This window comes from Epinephelus fuscoguttatus, linkage group LG13 (assembly GCF_011397635.1).
Source record: "Epinephelus fuscoguttatus linkage group LG13, E.fuscoguttatus.final_Chr_v1".
Lineage (NCBI taxonomy): Eukaryota > Metazoa > Chordata > Actinopteri > Perciformes > Serranidae > Epinephelus > Epinephelus fuscoguttatus.
In genome coordinates, this window is record NC_064764.1 from 22,851,181 (window position 1) to 22,875,132 (window position 23,952).

Sequence of the window (23,952 nt, forward strand, 5' to 3'; positions counted from 1 at the left end):
TAGCTCATAGAACCATTTGGCTCAGCTATTAGGCAACAATGCTATGCTAGCAAGCTTGTGTTTAGGAATAGCTAGCTATTCAGCAACATAATTGTCCCTAATCAATATTAAGTTTTTCCACAAACAAACAATATGTCATGTGTAATGTTACTGTTGGCTGCAGCCTGAAGTGGCAAGTTGAATAGTGGCTGGGATGCGAGATGATTGCTGATGTGATTAAGATAAGATAAGATAAGATACACCTTTATTGATCCCACAATTGAGAAATTCCAGTATTACAGCAGTCAAGGGGAAAGAGTCAGATTCAAGATTTCAAAATTTAAAAACATAAAAAACTAGGCATGCAAAAAAGTACAAAATATACAAGAAAAAGCAATAAATACTAATAATGATAATAATAATAAAAATTAAAGAATAAAAATTAAGTATCAGTATATTCAGAGAGGCAGTCTACTTCTTTTAACTTGTGTGTTAGTCTTCATCCTGTGGTGCTGAGAGGATGTGGCACTGAAGGACTGCACTCAGTGTTGTAAATAAATTGTAAACAGAGGCATTTACTGCATCCTTGTTGCTATGGTTACTCTTACTATTATGTAGATAGCGAATTTATTTAAAATGCTGGACCGAAAGTTTCACCGAAACTACTTGGTAAGTGTTCATTATCAGTTTTAACTCACACCCTGCAGCCAATCAGAATGGGGTATTCACTCAGACCATAAATAAATAGGCTACTTCTGAAAAACTCAACAGCAATGTCTCTTTCCAGAAATCACGACCTGGTTACTAAAGATAATCCACAGACCTTGTTGTGAGCCGTTTATGTAGGAACTATTTTTTCTCTGCTCACCACCCACCAGCTCAATCATTGCGCAGAAGGAAGCATGCATCTACTCATGGTCATCAGGCTTGTGCTCCCAACAGTGCGCAGTGTAAACATAAATGGAATCCTCCTTGGCTGAGCTGTAACATTAGCTAGCTGAGTGCTAACAGTTACTTTAGAGTGTTAAAAAGACCATCAGAAAACAAACAGGCCACAGTTTGGCTTTATTGAAGTATGGAAATGCAAAGTAATGTCAATGATAACAGATACTGAGAACACAAAGTATTTGAGACTTAAAGCATAATTGTGAATCATAAGCATGAAGTGAATTAAAGCTAACCAGTTAAAATCAGTTAAGAGCCTCTTTGTGGTGTTTTTAAACTTGAAGGCTCGTTCACGGTAAATGTTTTGGTCCTTACAATCAATGTACTCCTTTAAATTAAAACAGTACATTTTTCTTTTTAGGAAAAGGACAACCAGCCTGTTTGAAAAACAATGAATTGCCTAACACCCACAGGAACACATAAACAGGATTGGTGTGGAACTCAATATGTTAGCTGGAGCGGTATTAGTATATGCACATCAGATCATTAGTAACATTAACTGTAAGGTAACAAAAACAAACATAGTTTTCAACTGGTCTACATACATAAATAGCAGGATGCATTTGAACATTACTATCCATATTGGTGCCTATTTCAGCTCATTCATTTGTCAATACATAATGCCTAAAGAATATCATCTCTTACAGTCATTGTTACTCTGACTGCAACATTTCAGGAAGCTGATAATGGTCCCAGAATGAAGGCAGGCCTTCACAGGGGGAGCTCTACAGCAGCCACCATGTGCCTTAAAGGGACAGTTCACCCCAAAATCAAAAGTAGATATTTTCTCTCTTACCTGTAGTGCTATTTAGCAGTCTAAATTGTTTTGGTGTGAGTTGCCAAGTGTTAGAGAAATCGGCAGTATAGATATCTCCCTTCTCTCCATTATCATAGAACTAGATTGCACTCAGCTTGTGGTGCTCAAAGTGCAAAACATACATTTGAAAATCTCAGCAGTAATGTCTCTTTCCAGAAGTCATGACCTGGTTACTTAAGATAATCCACAGATCTTGTTGTGAGCAGTTTTATGTAGGAACTATTTTCCTTCTACCAAACTACACCCACCAACTGTACCACAGCACAGAAGGAAGAGTGCATCTACTGGTGTTTGAAAAATTCCATGTGCTAGAATCACTGGATTTTGTGTGGGCCTTTGCAAGTAAGCCCTCCACTGTAAACAATGGCCACTATCTAATTGCTAAATAGACCATAGCTCTATAGTCCAAACTGTAATCAACAAACTAGTGCACCTGTCAACATGAAATCATAGGATGTACAGGGTACAAATGGAGATCAGTCACCATGACCTCTATCCTAAATTAATCAAATAACTACTGAATCACAATTCAAATTTTACTTTACATGTGTATCTAATGAGCTGTGGTTACAGTCTGTGTGTAGAACAAATGTATGTGCAACTGATGAATACACAGTGTGTTCACAAGCTTCTTTTCTGGGGTTTTTTTTTTAGCACTGGTGTGCTTCACATGTAGAAAGTTCACATGACATGATGAAAGAAACCAGTGCAGACAGGATTCATAGTACAACTTATAATGCTACAGTGAAAATGTATTGCTCGTGGACACTTTGTTCAAGTGAGGGCATATCTTTAATTAACCAACTCCCAAATTTCTGACTAGGAAAAATATTTAGAGAATCATATCACTCTGATGTTAAGGACTGTGTAGCCAGTGAACACAAACAATCCTAAGACCACTATAGAACATTAAGCCTGTGTCTAATGGCTTTTTTTGTAGTGAGTGATGCTGAAGCATATGTTTCTCCTGTAAAAGACAGGGCCTCAGTTGCTTCTACTTTTACATCAGCTGTTTCTGTGATTAACCCACACAGTGAGCTGAGCCAGCTCATTAATCAAACGTTTCAGTGTTGCATGTAGACTGAAGCTGTTGCTTTAAGGCTGCACTGTGAAGGCACCTATGCTTTTGTTGGGCTCCACACTTCTTTCCTTAAGTGAGAGCGCCATCTAGTGGCGACCTGTTGTGAATGCAAACAAACCAAATAACAGGACAGGGACAGAAATAACAGCTGCCTTGACCCACAGTCTCTGAATGTCGCGTTCAGGCCCAAGAAATGAACAATTTAAATAATGTGGTAGATGGTTGAAAGACAATTATTCGTATTGCTGTTTTTGTTTGTTTTATTTTATTTTATTTTTTAATTAAACAGTGGAAGACATAGCCCACATGTCTATCATACTGAACTGAGAAATAAATTGCGTGTGTCTTGTCCCACTTCCCCGCGTCGCTAATGAGTCAAATATTGCGCTCAGTTAGAATAATACTATGATGGGAACAGCACGATGCTGTTCATTAAATACAAACCTATCACTCACATAGTAAAAGGCGACTATAATTTTCCCCGAATACAGTTCATTAATTAAGTCACGGGGTGTAAATTTCCACAGTCACTCATGTTTCTGTATTTTCATCTAGATGAAACATCGTTGGTCGATTTCTGCTTTCTCGGTTTGTCATTAAGAAACGAATTGTAGAGTAAAATCTGAATACATAACCTACTGGTCGCTTTGGTGGAAATGCTTTGAGACGCTAATGTTGAGGTACGAAATAACGAATAGTTACTATAAAGTATAATGTAGCACTATTCAACAATAGTGACTAATCGGAATGTAGAGAACTTTTACACTTGATAACTCTGTAGCTAAATTAATGTGTAGGTTAGATGTTAGATTTTTGTTTTTCAGCAGCAGCAGTTCATTATGAAGTGGTCTTTATTACAGACGTCACTATTTTAGTAAACATTATCTAGTTTATTATAGTCTATTCACAAGTAACTCGTTATCTATCGATTCAAACGTATTCCTGAGCTACTTGTGTCCATCCGTTTATTACTTATTTTTTTGGTAACCAAACAAAACGTTGCATCCCATGCTGTTAAATCTTAACATTGTGCTCGTTTTTTAGACATTTATCCATTTATACAGGAATAAAGAATTAAAAGTAACATTGTGTGTTACAGTTTAAACTGGCCTGACTCAGTGAAAAAGTGTTTTTCATTGGGTTCCTGTTATGCGACAAAAACACATTACAATACAGAGTAAGAACAGAAACAATCAACAGATGCAAAGCAACAAACACAGGCAGCAACATGGACAATGCAGAGATTTAAACATGGCCTTGGTGATAACGTGTTTCAGCGTATCATGGTGCAAACTATTTTTTAAAGGATTATAACCAATGCATCCTCTGCCTACACTAGTTTGAATCTGTGCGCCTTTTAGTCTATTATTTGGGCTATTTTACCGACATTTCCCATCCAGTGGACAAAGCGCAAACGCTGAAGTTATTGTGCTAAAGTTTGAGAAAGAAAACTCTCATTTCTTTTTTCTTTATGATATGATTTCGTTTCGATATATTTAATCAGTTTTCTCGCATACCATAACAAACAAATTTTCCGCTTCGACAGGTCAGAAACTAAACTGCTAAATATTTTCGATAATTAGTAAATTCACGACTGCAGACGAAAATATTCCACACTGTCATAAACCTGCTCTATAAAACCCTATTTCTAGTCTACAAATAATACTTCATATGCTCAGTACTTCTCAATAGGTCTGTGCCAGAGTTTCAAATGTACCCTCAGGTCCAAAATGGACATGATTAGAAAATAATTAGAAAACCACTTACAACTTTTAAATATTTTCCCCACGCACAAACTCTATACTTGTTTTAAGCTGGTCTCTGTCAATTATATGACATAGATTAAACGCTATAGCCTCTTTGACTTCCACTAACTCTGCAGACTGTTGAGATTTCAACACTTGGAGGATTGCAGGGAGCATTTCTCAGCCCAGAGAACTTGAACGAGGGAAGCAGCAAGTTTATTACCAAGGACAATAGACGGCGGATAGCTCGTCTTCAAAGGGCCTGGAAACACAACCAGACTGAAGCTCCTCAATTTGGCTCCTGACACCCTAAACACGAAGGACGGAGGGCAGTAAAGGACACTAAAAGCTCAACACTAAAACTTGTCCTAATTTTGTAATCGTGGGAGCCCATCAGCTTTGTGACATAAAGATGCAGACTGTTGGCGTAACTTCACCTAACTCAACTCAGTGGGTGCAAACACAAACCTCTGCATTTTGATATATAAACAGGGAACATTTGAAGCCCAATTGGCCCTCAGGAGTTCTGCTGTTTGTGATGAAACGCTACGTTTTGTGGGAAATGTATAGCAAAGCAAAAGAAATTAAAATGAACATTTGCCAGGGCGCGTTTATGGTAAGATGACAATGAAACAAATCTGTTAATTTCCTTTCTTTCAGTTAGGATTGATTTGTTTATAATTTTAGATGCGATAAACAGAAACTGTTTTCATTTTAATTCACGTTGCTCACTGTGTTTTAGTTTAAGTGGGTTACCCGCGATTTAAACATGTTTTTATATATCACAGTAGTTGGGCGTGAATATTGAAAACACTCTGTACATATTTTTGAATATAGCTTAAATATGTTTTTAAGTTATAAGCAAAACCTAAAATATATTACTAAAGCTACAGCATAGCTTTAAAAAAACAAAAATAAAACAGTTTCCTTTCACTTTAGAAATAATGCAGTTGGTTGTGTAATATTGTTGACTTTATTTGGTATATGCAGTATTTAATTTTCGGACTTTTACAGTGAAATGTTTTAGATTTAAACACTTGTTGTTCTGTGTCATTGTATTAAATTTTCTACATTATAATTTTAAGTTAATTTGTTTTAATCTCTAAAATATGTGTCGCCATTACGCACGTTTTGCCATCTTTTTTGGTTTCTTTTTCTACATTTAAACACCCTAGAAACACTAATTTGCAACAAACATGCTTGCAGCAGAGATGTTTAAGAAATGCACGTTTATGTAGCCTAATGTTCGCACTTGTCCTACCTTTGACTGCTGCAGATGTTGTTGTAGACACACTGCTGCACATACATACACACACACACGCACACACACACACACACACACACAAACACTCGATGGTCCCTCAGTCTGCCACAAGCACGTGCCCAGTAAATCTGCATAACTCCAGTGATGACTGAAACTGCAGATGATGTTTAATTGCAGAATTAAGCAACTGGCAAACAATGAGGAGAGCAGAGACATCATGGCAGGATCAAGGCCACACATGAAGTTGCACTGCCACCTATTGGATTACAGCCGCAACTACTCACATGATTACTTGATGATATTGGGAAAGTTGTCTGGTTTAAATGGTAAAGAAGCATTTTCTATATCAGTGTGATGTTTTTAGGCTGAGTGGTTCTGTGCAAAAATATAAAATAAGCCTGTTTGAGCATGGACAAAATGGAGTCATAAGGAACCCAATTGTTGTCTGTTATTAAAGTGATCAGTAGCAATGACACTTATCATCAAAACGATCATCCTTAAATGCGTTTTTCCACCACTGGATCATTTGTGCTACAAAAGCAACTGCTCCAACTCATAATTTTGTCTTCTTTTATTTGCATTTCTATTTGACAGGGACAATGCAATTTAACATAGTTCCAGCACAGAGTATGGGTCTGATGTGTTGCACAGAGAGTTTATAGCTGTTGCTAATTTTCAGCTCTTGTACCTAGTTGGGCTTCTACATGCAGACCTAAAATGTTTTTAAAAATACACACTTTAAAATATTATAAAACCACAACACACTGTAAACATGGAAGACACAATAAAATACATAAACCACAACCCAAATACAACAATACACACACCACAGTACAAACATCACAACATATCCCACAATACATCTATTGCAATAGACATACCACAATACATGTACTAACGTACATATACCAACATATCTGTGTCAGTATTTTTTGACTTCCCATCCCTCACACACACACACACACACACACACACACACACACACACACACACACACACACACACACACACACACACACCTCACTTAATCCAAGTCTCAGGAAACATTGTACTGCGAAAAACTAATATAGGCTAATACCAGAAAAATTGAGGCCTATTAAAAGTTAGTTTCCCCTGAGTGTTTGCTCTCAAGTGTAGTGTTGTATAACGGAAATACTACAGTGATTATAAAACACATACATGTATACAGTTCACAAGATAAGTCCCAGCAGGAGGAGTGTGTTGAAATAGTTCTTTATAGCGAGACTCTTGTAGTTACTGCTGGTGAAATGCACTTGGACTTGGATCGCTAAATTTACGCATGGTATTTACAAGTTCAGTTTGACACTTTTAAACGTATAGGATAGAAAAATCATTTTGCGACGGAAAATATTTTTGTGTTTTATTGTAAGGTGCTAATATTTAGATGATTAAATGTCGTGATTGTATTATAGTGAGGGTGCCATGAAGTGGTCTCTTTCTTTACTCCGGAAAGTAGTAGTTACATTTTTATAGACACTATCAACCTGAAGTGCACAAGTAGGTTAAGTTTATTCTAGATGTGGCCTTAAGAGTATAAGGTGTGTGTGGAAAGCTGCAGGTGGTCAAAGCGCGTCTTAAAACAGTGTTTTTAGCCTAATTTAATAGTTTCTGTAAAAGTTGATGCGCAGTTTTGGAAATGAGGATATGTTGCGTGTGTTTCTGTGTCCTCAGCTCGACGCCGACATAAATGAAGGCTACATTGTTTATATAGGAGTGATCACAAGAAAGCAACATCACCAAACAACGTACTGTGTTTAATATAATGTAACCTAATATAATGGCACTCTGATGAATGTGTGGGGCTTATAGTATATTATTGGGATTTCATGTTGAGATTGCAAAGGTGTTTTAAAGACGTGTTGTCTTGAGCATCTGGTTCATTTTCTGTCAATACAAGAAAATATTCTGGACGTTACATCCCCGAAAATATTCTGTATGATTATAATAAATATGTGTATGCGTTGTCTCGGGTCTCTTGTGGTGCATTTAAGGCCCTGCATTCACCCTTGTTCTATATGAGTCAGTCCACAGAGTCACCTTGTTACTCCTCATGTCACAGCACTGTAACACCAAAACAGATTCCACGCATGTGCTTTTGAAATGAGACCCTCTGACACTGAAATTGACATGAGCCAAATATTCTTCTGATATTCCAGACAACACAGATGGTTAGAATTTAACTTCATCCCCCCACCCACTCAATACCAAAATATTTCCTCATGGAGTATTTTTGCTTTGCAGTACTGGGAGCAAGGGTGGGGCGGAACAACATATTTTGCATATCACGTGACGCTGTATTAACAAATCAACAATTACCTACCCTTTATTCTTCAGGAGTTGCTAAAAGGCTTGCAAGAAGCGTTTGAGGAAAGCTCCATGGAAATGTGTGAGCGGAATCCTTTAAATCCCGGCTATGTTGGTTCTCTGTTGAATTTTACTCCCCCTGAGTCGCTGTATTTCTCCAACTTGCGGGGTAATGGAGCCCACATACCCGGGCTGCACCAGATCCCTTACAATAGGAGAGAGGTGTGCACGCTCCCGTGGACTTCCTCAAGTTCGTGCACGTCTGGACCAGCAGCACCACCACAGAGCCGCGCCTTTGGAGGCTACTGTCCGCCGTTTCTGTCCAACTCGGTGTCTATAAATACGAACTCCTCCAGCAGCGGCCACGTCAAGGCGCATCTGGAGGAGTCGGCTCGATGCTTTCAGGTCACAAACCACAAGACTGAGGATTCTGGCAGGCGAGATGAGGCTTACCACGGGGAGCATGGGGCCGCCAGTGACCGCGGCTACTCAGAGCTGGACAGCCGGTCTCACAGCTCTGCGGCCCAGCTCGATCCGGATTCAGCTGCGTTGAATGTGAACGGCACCAAACAGGAGCAGAATCCCATTCACCCATCATCCAGTCACACATGCTCCAGGACGGCTTTTGCAGAAGGTTAAGTAGCCTGTTTTGCAGGAATATTTTGTTGCTTCCACTTTTTCATTATGATAACACTAAAGGGACTCTAAGTAGATTTGTGCCTCTGGTTATTGTCTTATTGTATGCCAATCCTCTCTGGTGATCTCCTGCCACATCGTTATGAGACTAATCAATTTACATTTGCGAATATAGGCTAGTTTGTGTGTGACATTATAGAGCCTAACGTTCATTTGACTGTCTGTGGCTATTTTATGGCCGGTTAATATCTCCTGTGGCATGATTATTATTTTAATATTCCCATAATATCCTTACAGAAGCTACTGTGTCTGGGGCTCATGGTAATATCAGCCATATTTTCCTATACGTACAGTAGGCGAGCCCTCTAATATTTATATAATGTGATAAAACCAATTTATATTTTTGTAAGATATGAGCCACACTATTAGCCGCAGTGCCACAGGGAGCAGTTAATTCCATTCAGTCTCCATCCCTGTTCCTGAGCTTGGTGTTAATTTAAAGTATAAAACTTGTTTCTACCTCTGCTCCCTCCAGGTGCCCCATGGTGCTCGTCACAAGTGAAAACCAGAAAGAAGAGAAAGCCTTACTCGAAGCCACAGCTGGCTGAACTTGAGAATGAATTTATGACGAATGAATTCATCAACAGACAGAAAAGGAAGGAGTTGTCAGAGAGACTGGACCTGAGCGACCAACAAGTGAAAATCTGGTTTCAGAACCGGAGGATGAAGAAGAAAAGGCTGATGATGCGCGAACACGCTTTCTCGGCGTACTGATGACCTTTGGACTTGATCGTGACCAGCAGCGGACAGAATACGTATTGTACTATGAATGTTGCAGCTCATCACATGCCCTCTCGGTTTGTGGCACGGACTTGTATTTATAGATATGTATGAAAATGTTTATATTCCTGTCACAGAATAGGCTCCAGTTTCATCAAGCCCCAAGTTCAATGACATTAATACTTATAAAATGGATCCAGATTAAGATATAATCTACTCTACTGGTCATTTTTTGATACTGAGATTCTCCAAATGCGCACTAGGCCCTGACTCCTGCTGGCCTGTACCCGCGGATACAATAAACATTTAGCAAATTGTTTTTCATCCAACTCAAAAGTCTATAAACTATGACCTATTTAAACAGGAATATGTTTCTATATGTGTTTGTGTATTTTGTATGATGGTCTGCTCATGTGGTGTGTGGGCCTATAATGTGGAAGCAACAGTCAAGTTCATGTTTACGGACGGGTCAGTTTTGCCAAAATATATTCTAATTGCATGTCTGTTTCCTAATTGATGTTATTCAAATAAATGCCTGATTTCCCCCCAGTTTATTGTTAATCTGATTAAATGAACATCTTTGCGTTGTTTTGTGTTTTTCATGGCCGCATTTAGAGTCCAGACGTGGAGGAAAGGATTGCGCCGCATTTAGTGCTGAAGGTGTTTACTCCAAATGCCTGGAAAACAAGTGTTTGTGGATACAAGACATCCGGATAGTGTTGGATTGAGCTACTTTATAAGTGTATTTAAATAAGAGTGGATTTTTTTTGTTGTCAGGCCAGGTGTTGTGCGTAAATATGCTGCACAAACACACATCAGATGTAATCAACCTTCCTCAGTTGATCCAGTCTTTTAAAAATACACAATTAATGAAAGAATATTTCCTAATTTCATTTCGGAATGAACATATTTATAAATAATCACAGAAAGCATGTTAGTGGTGAGAATACGCATTCAACGCGCCATCTTTTTACGCACGGGCTCAGGTTTTGTAAAATGGACGCAACCTGCAAATGAATACATTTCAGAATAAAGATAATTTTTAAATTGCTTGATTACGAGTTATTGTGCATCATGTGAATCATTTTATATTTTAGGCAATGTGTCGAATGGCGACTAAGACCTTTTGGCTTCATTTATGTATATGTTGAGTTCACGCTCATTCAGCCAGTCGCTCACTAGTTGATCAGTATACTTATGTGTCATCTGAACATGTAAAAGGTGTCAATAGTTTGCACCTCTCCCACCAGATTAGTCTGATTTTTAAATAGAAGTGAAGAGGATGTACTTTGGAGACCTGAATGTTGTTCTTGGCTGACTGCAGCGGTGAAGAGATCAGCGTATAGGATGTGCGTGTGTGGCTACCTTTCACTGAATATAAACTGAATAATCCTCAGTCTATACATCGATCATGTATGCATGAAATGAATGGATTTGATGTCTTTATACACAGTTATTTTAATATAATTTCTAGGAAAGCACCCCTTCTCACTTTAATGAAACATCCTAGCCTGCACTTAGCTGTCCCTTTCGTAAATGTCTGTCTTTAAGTCCATCAAGCAGCTTCCAAAAGAGAAAATTCAAATCTTTTTCCAGCCAAAATCACCAGCTGCTTTGTAACAAATATCATGTCGTGATCATGCTTTATTTAAGTTGTATACCCAGTCGCAAATACTTATAAATGTACTTTATTTTGACTGGATTTTCATAATCAAAATGCTTCTTTAAAAACTTATATTTGAGCATTTTCTTTAACATTCTTTTGTGCCTATGCGCAGACGCGTAAAACAGCCTGCACCACAGCAGCAGCAGCCCTCTGTCTCACACACTCACTCACACACACACACGCACACACCCAGACACAGGCAGAACCTCCACATGTCAGTAGGAGGTTACTGTGGCTTTGGCCAAATGGATCTGGTGTAATTCAGAAGTCATATATGCATCCTTTAATTTTTCAGAGACATTGCTGCACTTTAAACGCCAAACTGGCTCCTCTGTGCGTAATAGAAGCGATTTTGTTGGTGTGTATGTGTGTGTGTGTGTCTGTGTGTGTGTGTGTGTGTGTGTGTGGTTTGGACATATCTAGCTGGGTCATTGTTTATTGTTATCCAAAGTATATCTTTTCCACGACACTTTGTTGTCGCTTTCACATTGAAGTTGAGAACTGACAAAGTTGCAGTCTAGAGGTCACACATGGAGAGACTTTATTTAAAGGCTTAAATTCCAGGATTTAACCACCAACAGTTTATACGTGAAACATTACATGAGGTGAATCTATTAATGCAGCCTCCCATTACATCATTATCACGTCATCATCACCGCATCGCTGCAACAAGAACATACCACTGCAGTCCCACTAAAGGTTCATGGAAGTCAGGGTAGCATTTTGAACCCAGTAATGAGATGCTTCTTCCATTAATGAGTCTTACCAATCTATTTTTTTCCACTTCTGATCTTTTATTTTGTGGAGCTGCTCCTACAAAATGTTTCCTTTTTATTGGGCCAATCTTGATATAATTTCAGTATACTATTTTGCACACAATCTGCACTCACACACACTCATACTGCGGGCCTGTTGTGCTTCAACTCGAGGTTTGTCTGTTTTTCCTCAGCTTAAAATCCTCCCCACACAACGCGTTTCACTTATTAGTTTTTATTACTCAGACTATTTTGAAGGGCTACACTGAGTTCTCTTTGCGTCAAATACGCAGCCCTTTTTCCTGCAGTATTTGTTGCTTTATTGCTTTACTGCCAAACGCAGCCAGACAGCGTCATATAGCTCCTCAAGATAGTGGGGGCGCCAAAACAAAGTTAAGGTCAAGTTAGTTAGTAAGGCTGTGCATTGCTACTTCCCACAATATTAACATAAAGCTGATTGTTTGTGAGGAGATAGAAAATAGAAATGAGAAATGTATCAACTAAATATGAACATTTTTGTAAAGTAGGATCTAGTTCAGCCTCTATGCTATTTGGTTAAATTGTAATATCAAAGTTGATATTACGCACGAGAAAAAAGGGCCCAGCAACACGACAATTTAGGCTGAATTCGAGTTTTTTGTGCGTCAAAACTTGAAATTGTTGCTTGTAAAACAGTCATTTGAAATGTGAAATGTTGACTTAAAATGTGAATAATCTAATTTTGCTGGGCGAAAGTCAACGTTAACGCTCAGGACGTTAAACATGACGCAATATTTTAGCTCAAACGCGTCAAGGAATAATTGATAACAATGGAAATAATAATGGCAGTAATTGAGAGTCCACATTTTAAAATGCTGCACAACAAAAGACAAAAAAGAAAGCTACAATTTAAAAGAAATAGTGGCACAAGTGATGAGCAACAGGTCCCCTAAACTTTGTATTCTTGTCTAAGAACTTAAAGTTATTTAGTTTGAAACTATAATTTTATTTTTTGTAACATTTTTTTAACATGTCACTGCAATACTTTTGATTTTTGGTGATACCTACAAAGTATTTTTGCTCTCTGTAGGTTGTGCGTCGGATTAATTTACGAAAATATTCTGATTTTTACCCTATTTTTTCTACAAATGTACAGACTTGTGTTTTCCATGCTGTTTACTGCCTGAGGAGTTTCGACGTGAAGTGTGATAAAGGCTGAAAACAGAGAACTCGACCACAGAGCTGATTTTACCCCCCAATAACAATAAAGCCAGTCTCCTTTGAGCTACTTCCACATTGCGTGTGACCTTCAGGCTTTAAGCGGCGAAGAATGTTTGTCCTCTGCCTGCAACACTGGCCTTCAAATTAGAGCTGCATTACCACTGAAGGTGCACAATGTGCATGATAATTTTGAGTTAAATGTCCAGCATCAGGCTCTGCACAAACACTGCGGAGTACGTGAATTTCTTTAAACATATTTCCTCCTTCCTTTGCTTCCTTCCTTTACTTTCTTCCCTTTATACGCGTAAAAAAATAAAGCATGAAAATAGAAATCATACTCACAGTGGCAAACAAAAAATACAGATGCAGTCTCGCAGACATGTGTATCCGTGCACCAGTGTTTTAACTCCGTTTTCTCCTCCGAGAAGAGAGGCCTAAACTCTGCAGGCATGGCTGCCTTCGTGCAATAAAATGATTTGGGTGCAGAGGCTTGTTGGTGAATGCTTGGTGGACATCACCTAGACCACAGACGGTCAAAGCCAGTTGTTTTGGACTTGGCCGTGCTGAATGTGCACAGTGATTCATGCTTGCGATTGACTTAGCTTGTGTTTATTTGTGGCATCCAAAATCAACTCTGCTGTATTTTTCAGCAGCATACCGTGCTGTTTTGTTTGGCTGTTGTCACGCGCGTCCATCTGCATTTATTATTAAGGTGTAACAAATGAAAAGCAAACCGGATGCTATGTTTTAACATTCTAACAGTATGATTTTAAAGCAGAGGCAAATATGGGCTTGTCAGCATGCTTAGCAGTGGAATTTATCATCATTTTGTGGTCTTGTTATTTTTCTTGTGGCGCCTGAGCCTTATTTTGCAGACCAAGATAATTGTTTCTGACAATAACTTCAAGTATTTTCCTGCTGTGTATCTAAATGTCTTCCAACCATCATGGTGCGCAGTGATTACACGCAATGAAGCCTAAAATTTATTTGCATAAAAGCCGAGCTAATGAGTCGCTTGTGAATCAAACAGGCTTCTGTGCAGCTATGTGTGCAGGCACGGTGGCCCTGGTGCCATTCCTTCCAAGCTTTGCATTAAATGCGGAGGTCAACTTCAATGTTTCCACCCTAACTGTTGCTACAAACACACGGCGCACACTCCAAAGTGCGCAAATCTACTGCCGATTGAAGGCGTGTGTCTGTCATTACGTGTCATTATACAGTGAGGATGCTGCTGTAAAGCTTTCAATTAAATGTTCCAGCGGTGCTTCACAAATTTCTTTTTTTCCGTGAGCTATAGGGCAAGAAGGCTGGAGAGGAGTTTCCTCTGCAGCCAGGGAGCCAATGAAGTCTCTTGCATGCGCTCACATGAGTTTCTCCGGACAGTTTTTAATGACTGATATTGATGTATGGTAATTTCTTGGCTGGATCACATGACACAATTACCTCAAGAATCGATCAAGATGTATTGCAGGTCTGCCTACGTTTCCGATTTTTTCTCCCTGGCGGGGTCTTTCCACGCGCCTGTGGTGCTATAGATGGACAAAGTTTAACACAGCCAGGCTGCCAATTCCTCTCCTCTGTTGCAAAGAGGAAAAGGGAAGAAGAGATATGACGGAATACGATGATCGCAGCTGTGCGTCAAATATGTATTTACCGAGCTGCACTTATTACGTTTCGACGCCCGATTTTACATCAGTCTCCTCCTTTTTACCGCAGACTACTTCGTGTCAGATTAATTTCCCCTATTCACCCAACATAGCCCAAGTCCAACCTGTTCGAGAAGTCGCTTTCAGGGATTATGGACTGGACCATCCCAGCAAATGGCACTATAGGGGCAATTACGCATCTTACTACTCAACGGACGAGATAATGCACCGGGACTTGATCCAGTCCTCCGGCAGCAGGGCGGATGTGATATTCAAAAACGAGTCCTTTTACGGCCACCACGGGGGGACCAGCTCGCCCTGCAATTTCTTCACCGGTGTCGGCCGAAATGGGGTTCTCCCCCAGGGCTTCGACCAGTTTTTGGACACTCCTAACTCGGACAAGCCCAACGCGGAGCACCCCAAACAAAAGACAGACTCTGCTGCTGCCGGAGATGCTGCGAATAACAATCAGGCTTTAACCAAACTGGAGCAGCACAAAGCTGACCCGAGCGGGAGCGCCGACGAGGACTCATCCTCCAACTGCGGCGACAAGAACAACCAACAGAGTAAGTCTTTCCCTCTTTGTTTTGGATATAAGGTGTGCAAGTTAGACAATGGAGTGTCTGGGCTGCACTGTGTGTCCACCACCGTGGCCGTCCTGGGTTATGTGGCTCTTTATAAGCAGGCAAAAGCTTTTATATCCCTATAAGATTTAGTTTACGGTTGTAAAGGTATTTACAATGGGAAACCGTTAAGTTAAACATACTTTAAAGGTTGCCTTGTGTCTGATAAAATGACTGTGTTGCTGGGGGTGATGTGTATTGATGGGGGATTCAAGAAAAGGGTTTTATTAAAGTTTATTTCATCGGTTTATAGCTAATATTGTGCAGATATAACAACACTTTGGGGGGATGCAATAGTCTACCTCTATACAGTAACCTATGCGCACAAATCAGAGCAGTATAAGTTCATTTTAATGCAAATTCCGCTGTTGTTGTTCCTCCCAGTGTGTGTGTGTTTGTGTGTAGGTGTGTGTGTGTGTGTGTGTGACAGAGGGCCATTGTGCATGACCAAATAAATAAATAAACACCAAAATAAATGTATCTGTCATCCTCTTATCTACATTTCAGTCCAATATTTGGAGCCTGATCTTCAATTTTTCCCCACATTTTCTCTCCTTGTGCAGGTTCATCAACCAAGTCCAGGAAGAAGAGGTGTCCTTACACCAAATACCAGATCCGAGAACTTGAACGAGAGTTTTTCTTCAACGTGTACATTAACAAAGAAAAGCGTCTTCAGCTGTCCAGGATGTTAAACCTGACCGATCGGCAGGTGAAGATCTGGTTTCAGAACAGAAGGATGAAAGAGAAAAAGCTGAATCGCGACCGCCTACAGTATTTCACTGGGAATCCTTTATTCTGATACCTGACATAGTTGTTGTACACACACACACACACACACACACACACACACACACACACACACACACACACACGGGAGCAAAATAGGAGCCACACACACATTTAAAAGACTGGTCCCCTCTGCATATTTGATCCCTCATCATCCTGTTTAGACAATTTATTTTACAAAAATCTGGCAAAACCAAGACGCCACTTTTTCTTTGTTTTCTCTTTATTGCAAACAATTCCTGCATTTATTTATTTGTGTTCACATGGTTTCGTGTTATTGGCGACACATATTCCAGCAAAGCGCGTAAAAAACGCGTGGAAATTATTTATATAAACTATATGTAAGGCTTCTACCTTGTGTAAATCCATTTATAAGACGCATGTAATGCACGTTGTGGTGTGAAAACTTAAAACAGACACGACAAATGTTGTATCATAGTCACGAACCTTGTCACATGAACTTAACCAAGTCCTTAAATAACACGAGAAAAAGGGGGGATTTTTTTTTCTCCAAAGATTCATGCATACTGAAATCTGACGCTTCGCAGGCCTGATAAGTCCCGTCATTTCCTTTGCTTTCAAACACTGGATTGTTTACTAAACCTTGAACCGTCTAGACAGTATAATAAACATAGCTGTAAATGTCTAAATAGGGGGCTATTGCACTTTGGTGTCCCAACCCCCAGATCACAAGAGCTCTGATGCTCTTTCCTGTGTAGTTTCACTCCAGGCTACAAATGTGTGGAGAATACAAGACACTTCTGCGCATCCCGTTTTATATTTAGCGCCTTTTGACACATTGAAGAGCTTGTGTTGGTAGCTGGGATACAATGGAGGATATTCTAACAAGGACCGCCATATGAAAGGATAAGTAATTTTTGAAGTTAATCTGCTGTTCTAGTGTTCTCAGTGCGCAAAATGTTTCTTTGACGCCTTTAAATCTGCTGCAAAGGAGAAAGATTTCCAACTGTTGGCAAAAAATGCGCGTTTCCATGTGTAATTAACGCAGGTGACTCATTTCTATCTGTGCGCAGCTCCATTATACAGTGACCTCAGGCTGCTTCACCTGAGCACTGTAGCTTGTATCTTATGAGTCGATAAACGCATCGATTCCACACAAAAAGTCGCTTTATTGATCTTTAATTTGATTTTCTCTCCAGCAGCCATCTCAGCCCTCGTTTATGAAATAATACTTTGAAACAGGATTAATGTTTATTTCATTTGTGATGCGTCACACCTACAGTTATTTCCCAAAAAGCCTATTAGAAAACTGAGTTTCATTAAGCGTTTAATTGGGTTGTCATCATGTCCTACAGTGAAATTACATTACCAACTGTGTGGGGTGTTACACTTTGCTTCTCGGTGTATCCACATGAGGGCAGACTTGCTGCTTTGGCTGTGAGTGGAAATGCAGAGCTGAGTCAAATTTAACATCTAGACTGCATGAAAATAACTCACTGGAGGAAAAAATCCTTTGAAGAGAAGGTTAGTTTACATTTTTATTTTAGTTAACTACACTTGGTGGCTTAAATTTAGTTATTTTCAGCAGATTTTAAATAGTTGAATTTTAAATAAAATGTCCAAGATTACTTCTTTTTGTCAAAGTCAAACCATTCCACAGTAAAAGCTGTAGCTTCCCTAAGAAAATAAATTAATACGTTAATAAATTAATCTTAACACACATTATTTATTTCACTCAACACCCACTTTACCTTCTGCAACTCCTGTGTCTTCCAGGCGGCCATTACATTTCCAAGTCATGTTCAAGTGTTTTAAATGGACAAGCAAAATACATGTAACTCGTGTCTTTGTAATCTGAAACTCTAAAATACAGACTTCGATCTTCACCTGAAGGCCGCACAACCTCAAAGGCCGCTGCAATCTGTCTCCACACACTCCAGATGTTATGCTGGCAATGTGGGGAAAATATTCACGTAAATGTGCTTTACAAATAATTTTTATTTCATTTTATTTTTCAGCTGTATAACTGTTGAATTATTGTTTATCTGCGTCTGGCTATTTGCTTTGAAGAGTAAGAGTGACAGCTACTCCAAAAAAGAAAAAAAAAAAAAAAAATGAAGGACACGAGGGCACAAGTTTTGCATGAATCTACAATGTCGGTGTCCTTAAATAATTATACCCTCATTTTTTTTTTTAAATAATAAATATCTACCCTTATGTTTGAAAGAATATTAAATATATTAGTGGATCTCCTGGCATTTACTTTAAATTATTATTATTATTATTATTATTATTGTTATCATTATTGTTATTATTGTTATATTATTGTTGTTATGCCATTGTTTTTCCACTTTTACGGTACTTGTGTACATTTTGTGCGTGTATGAATTGTTGATTATGCCTAAATAATATACTCCCATATTATTTTTTATTTCAGTTCAATGCGTCACATGATATGCAAAATAGCCCAATGTTATATTTGAGCCATTGTCTTTATTAGAAACATGCTTATTAAAACAAAAATGGTGTCCGTGTTGTCAGATGTCTCAGTTAAATGTTTTTTTTAAAATTTCCTTTCTTTTAATAACTAATCGGAGGAATGTATTTTCTACACATATTCACTGATTAAACTTGAGGTTTAACGAGCCTGTATGTGGTTGTTTGTGAATCCTGTGATGCTGAGATGATTTGCATACTACAAATGCGTATTTACAACCAACTGTAAATATCTGAGAGCCTTGAAGACAGATCTGCACATCCTCTTACACAAGATTAAGAATTATTTAAATCTTGGCGCAAAGACCAAAGATATAATTATTCCAAGATGCATTTAGTGTTTTTTATTTGTAACAGACCTGTAGGATCATTGCGATTATTTTTAGGTACAAAGTGTTTTTATTTTTTCCCCTCCTCAGTTTATCTTGCACACATGTACCTTCCTTGCAGACAAAAACAATGGAGCCCTGAGCAAAAACAATCCCCAGAGTGTGCATACTTTTATTTTTTGGAACATCGGAAATACCTGTGACAAAATGCAAATAAAGATATTGTGCTTAATAACCTGTGCTAATAATAAAGGACCATTTTTTATCCGTCTTAAGTGGAATTTATTTGAGAGGCTAACTCCAGCAGGGTTGTAATGTTGACCTTCACGCATGCTGAGCTTCTGGTAGGTCGATTTAAATGTGCAAATGGTGGATCTTATAGATTCCTTATTTAAATGCTGACATGCAGGAATTCTAAATGGCCGAACACAGTCATTTGGTGCTTTTTAATTAAACATTTAATCATATGCAAGAAATAAAACAACCGCTGAAATAATGAAAAAATGACAGAGCAAACAGTATATTAAAATGTGTCTTTATTCTGTTTCTATTCAGATTTTAATTCAAATATAATAAAGACAGTAAGATATATGCAAATACAGTTAATGCGGACTCTGGTGTTGGTATGTGTGGGTGATGTGTGTAAAAACAAACTCAGTAGAAATGTGCACATTGTTTCAGATGGTCTGCAGTTGTCGCCTATGCGCCATATAGGCAGCATTTTACACACACACACACACATATACACACTCCCTTTCCTGAGTCTCTCACACAAAGACACACATATCCTTTGAAGCATTTAACTCATTAAAACACGTTATAGAGCTTCAGTTGCGCGCGTAAGAGCCACATGAACGTGGTGTGTTTTCTGTGTTTTATTCTGTGATGTCACTGACGTCGTGCCTTTGTTTTAATATGTGATTGTTTCAGTTTTGGCTGCACAGCCTCTGTAAAGTCTGCCAACCAATTTCAAGTCCGTGTTGTAGGTGTCGCTGTTGACCACGTCTGCATCCGCAGTATGAGTGTGTGCGCAGGGGAGAGGAGGCTGCGTCTCAAGGCCATTTTCAAATCTCATTGGTGGGCTTGTCATGTGGTCGGGAGGCATCCTGACTTACACGGAGATTGTTTTTCCTAGATATGTCAGCTTACAAAGGACATCTCTCTCCTCCTAAAGAACTTAACCCCCCAAAATGTCCTTTCCCAGTAGCTCTCCTGCGGCAAACACGTTTCTAGTGGACTCTTTAATTGGTGCTTGCAGGTCGGACAGCTTTTACTCCAGCAGCAACATGTACATGCCGTCTGGCTCAGAAATGGGAACTTACGGAATGCAAACCTGTGGACTCCTGCCGTCTTTCGGCAAAAGAGGGGAGGTCAACCACCAAAATATGGGCATGAATGTCCACTCGTACATACCTCAAATAGATAACTGGACTGATCCGAATAGACCCTGCAGAATAGAGCCGTCCAGTCAGATGTCAAACTGTACATTTTCACAGAGCATAAAGGAAGAGAGTAACTGCTGCATGTACTCCGATAAGAGAGTACAAAAAGTCAGCTCGTCAGAGGTCCCCGCATATTCTAACGTTATCCCCGAGTCTTGTCCTGTCGATGGTCCCGAGATCCCGGTCCCGGGCTATTTCAGACTGAGCCAAACTTATGCGAATGGGAAACACCAGGAAAACTACTGCCATGAGCCGCCGAGTCCAAACCCAACACTGATGCAGCTCAGCCGGGTCACCCCGAAACCACCGCAGTCCGCCACGGCGCCTTCAAATTTTGATGTGGAAAAGAAAAGTGAGGACGTCCCGCAGAACCCCGAGACCTCAAGGACACCGGTCCCACGCGTAGAAAGCCCGGACCCCAAGTCCAGCTCCGGGGAGAAAAACTGCTCCATGGAAGCCTCTGTGTCCAGTCCTGAGCTGCTACAGAAGGAAGGGAAAGGTGGGTTGGCTACAATGAAAAGCTTTTTATCTTGTGGCGCTGTAGTGCTGAGCTCCAGCATCATAAAACCAAGTATAAAACACAAACAACCCTAAAGTCGTAATGTTTAATGAGAGTCTTTCTCAGGTTGCAGTAATGGGCAACAGAGAATGGTTTTACCATGCAGCATGCACACAGTGACTCTCTTCCTTCAGGTATTTAAATCCAAAATAATGTGCATTATTTTAAAAATATATTTCCACTATCTGCTGCTTTATATGTGTGCATATTGCTAAAATTTTACGCTTTTCAGAAACTAAAAAAGATTGCTATATTTATTAAAATGCAGAAATTAATCACCCCAGGAGCTTAAAAATGGAGCATTTGCAGATGCGTAATTCTGGATAGTCTGCATCTTTAACTAGAACATGATGAAATAATTGTTGAAAATTCCATTTAAAGTTGGTAATTGTGACAATTTAATCAAACATGATAAAGCATCTGAAGCTTTCATGAAATTAATAGATTTTTGGATCATGTTTAAGGCTGCATGATGTGTTCCTGTGTGCGCTTTGATGAGCTGGGGGTTTAATTTCATTTTTATTTTATTAGTAGTGGCATGTACGTGTCTAATAACATCCCGTGCATTTTATCTAGTCTGGGAAAACATTTATATCATGTGTTATTTCCCAGAGGTGAAATCCAAAAGCAGCAGGTGAGTGTGTGTGTTGAGGCGGAATCACTAACCTACAGAAATGTCTCTGATGTGAATCTTTACAGACTGCAAAGGCGACACGACGACGAGCAACTGGTTAACTGCAAAAAGTGGGAGAAAGAAAAGATGTCCCTACACAAAGCACCAGACCTTGGAGTTGGAAAAGGAGTTTCTCTTCAATATGTATCTGACCCGAGAGCGCCGCCTAGAGATCAGCAGGAGCGTCAACCTGACCGACAGGCAGGTCAAGATCTGGTTTCAGAACCGCAGGATGAAACTGAAGAAAATGAACAGAGAAAACCGCATCCGTGAACTGACCTCAAATCTCACCTTTTCGTGAGCGCGCATGTATCTGTGGTTAGCTGTCTTTTTTTTCTTTTCCTCTCATATTCAGTTTGATGCTTCAGTGGCATTGGACGTTTATCTTCAATTTCAACGAAACTGTGACTATATATAAGCCAATTTTAGTACTTTGTGTGGCGTCGTGTATTTGTTTTTATTTTATCACAGGGTAACACTTTTTTGGTCTTAAATTATTGGAGAAGTAGATTTCTTCCCACTAGCCAGTAGACATGGATATTCTATTGTGTCGCGATGGCGAGCTGTTTTGGAAAAAAAGAGTTACTCTTTATTTTTCAGTCATGAAAGCACATTTATTGTCGTGTAGTGCAACATTTGTTTTACAGTAAGTGCAAGCCATTTGCTCCACAGTGAAATGTTTCTATGGCGGAAAAACAATGTTAATCTGTGACTTTATTGCATGTTTGTGGCATGTTATCTTGCAATAAATTGTCAAATAATCTCATTGTGTTTTGTGTTATCAAAGTGTCTTGTCTACAGTTATTGGTGGCTGCTGTATCCCTGTCGAAATGTGCAGTATTGTGTTGGATGACGCGGGCATTAGCGTGCGTAAAATGGTGTGGATGAGGATTAAAATAGCAAGAAAAACACAATCTCTTTTGCACTCCACTGCAAAAAAAAAATGCTGTTCCAAAAAATGTTCCTAATGTGTTTCTAATTTCACTAAATTAGAAACAATTATACTCCGACTTAATCCGACGATGACTCTCCAAGCTTAAAAACATGAAAATGTTTAGTTTGTGGGCAACCAGCAGTGTTAACACACGCGGTTTTTAGTTGTTAGACTACAATACTTAACCTATTATTATACGCTTTATAAGATACACCAGCTCTCTGAAGACACACTAAACTACACACAGTGATAATGGTGAAATTACGCACAAGATCTAAACCAAAATAGTCTGAATAAAACAAAATGTTCCAGGTTTTTCTGTGTCCACGAAGAGCGCAGCAGAGACACGCAAAGAGGCGGAGGCCGCGTAATCAAATAAACATGGTGTTTTTATTTTCAGGCCTGCTTGTGAATAAACTAACAGTCTGCACGAAGCATCAGACGGTGGGAAGTTATGTTCAAGCACAAATTCACAGGCATGGACGCTTCCTTCCGTGTGAGCGACGCAGGGCCTCAGTAGCCACGTTGCATTGCTTTTAATTGCCCAGGATAACTTCTTATGTTGTGTTTATGTGCGATCAAATGACATGTAACTGTCAGGCTGATCCTGTCTGCAGATTTGACCTCTAACTGGACGATTTCCCATTTTAAAAGTGTTGCTTTTTCTAACCTGAAGGTCATCAAACTGAAAACAAGGATAAAAGTCTACTTAAAAAAGGCAACATGTATATTATATTTAAATTAGACCCTTCAGACAGCAACACACAGATGGACTTTGCTTCTCAATGTCTTTTTTCCTTTTTTTTTATTGACGGCATGTATAATCACACGCACCTCATAAAACATTTATTGATACATAAAGACATTATTGCCCTCCTTTGAATGAATACAATAATTTCACAACTGCCGTTTCCGGCTCAGCTTTTAAAAATTAAACCAACCCAGAAAATATGTTTCCTGGCCGAATATTAACAATGGATACAGCGCATTGTGAACGGAAATGGCGTCTGTTATTTTACAGCATGTTATTACATCTATTTTACGAGGACTCCGTAAGTCTATAAAGCATTTTACAAGCATTGAGGGTATCAAGACGATATTAGAAGTGTTTTCTCATACATTGAGATACGGGGTGTTAGTGCACTGTGTGTGTGTGAGGGAGGAAATGTGTCTTATTCCTTTTTTTTTTTTTTTTTTTTTTTTTTTAGCTGCTTGTATTGTTGCAGCCTCCTGCAGCCACCCGCACATGAGAAACAGAAGAAGAAGAAGAAGAAGAAGAAAAAGCCATTTGCATTCATTTGAGCGATTGT

The 23,952-nt window shown here is 39.2% G+C and overlaps 3 protein-coding genes across 3 annotated transcripts in view; all 3 read left to right on the forward strand.

Annotated features, from left to right (window-relative positions):
- Positions 1-23,679, forward strand: part of hoxd10a (homeobox D10a) — a 37,952-nt gene extending 14,273 nt beyond the window's left edge. Inside the window, exons 2-3 of the mRNA XM_049594763.1 lie at positions 20,021-20,975; positions 21,735-23,679. Coding sequence (XP_049450720.1) covers positions 20,225-20,975; positions 21,735-22,009 — 1,026 coding nt within the window. The 5' untranslated portion in view covers positions 20,021-20,224 and the 3' untranslated portion in view covers positions 22,010-23,679. The remainder of the gene's footprint in view (positions 1-20,020; positions 20,976-21,734) is intronic.
- hoxd12a (homeobox D12a) lies at positions 8,207-10,071 on the forward strand. The gene is made up of 2 exons (XM_049594764.1): positions 8,207-8,790; positions 9,328-10,071. Exons 1-2 carry the CDS (start codon positions 8,229-8,231, stop codon positions 9,564-9,566), a joined length of 801 nt encoding a protein of 266 aa, XP_049450721.1. The 5' UTR covers positions 8,207-8,228; the 3' UTR covers positions 9,567-10,071.
- hoxd11a (homeobox D11a) lies at positions 14,596-17,446 on the forward strand. Its single transcript, XM_049594762.1, is given in 3 exon segments — positions 14,596-14,785; positions 14,788-15,405; positions 16,026-17,446. Coding segments are annotated over 3 exon segments (1,044 nt in total). The 3' UTR covers positions 16,262-17,446.
- Positions 23,680-23,952: the final 273 nt, after the last annotated feature.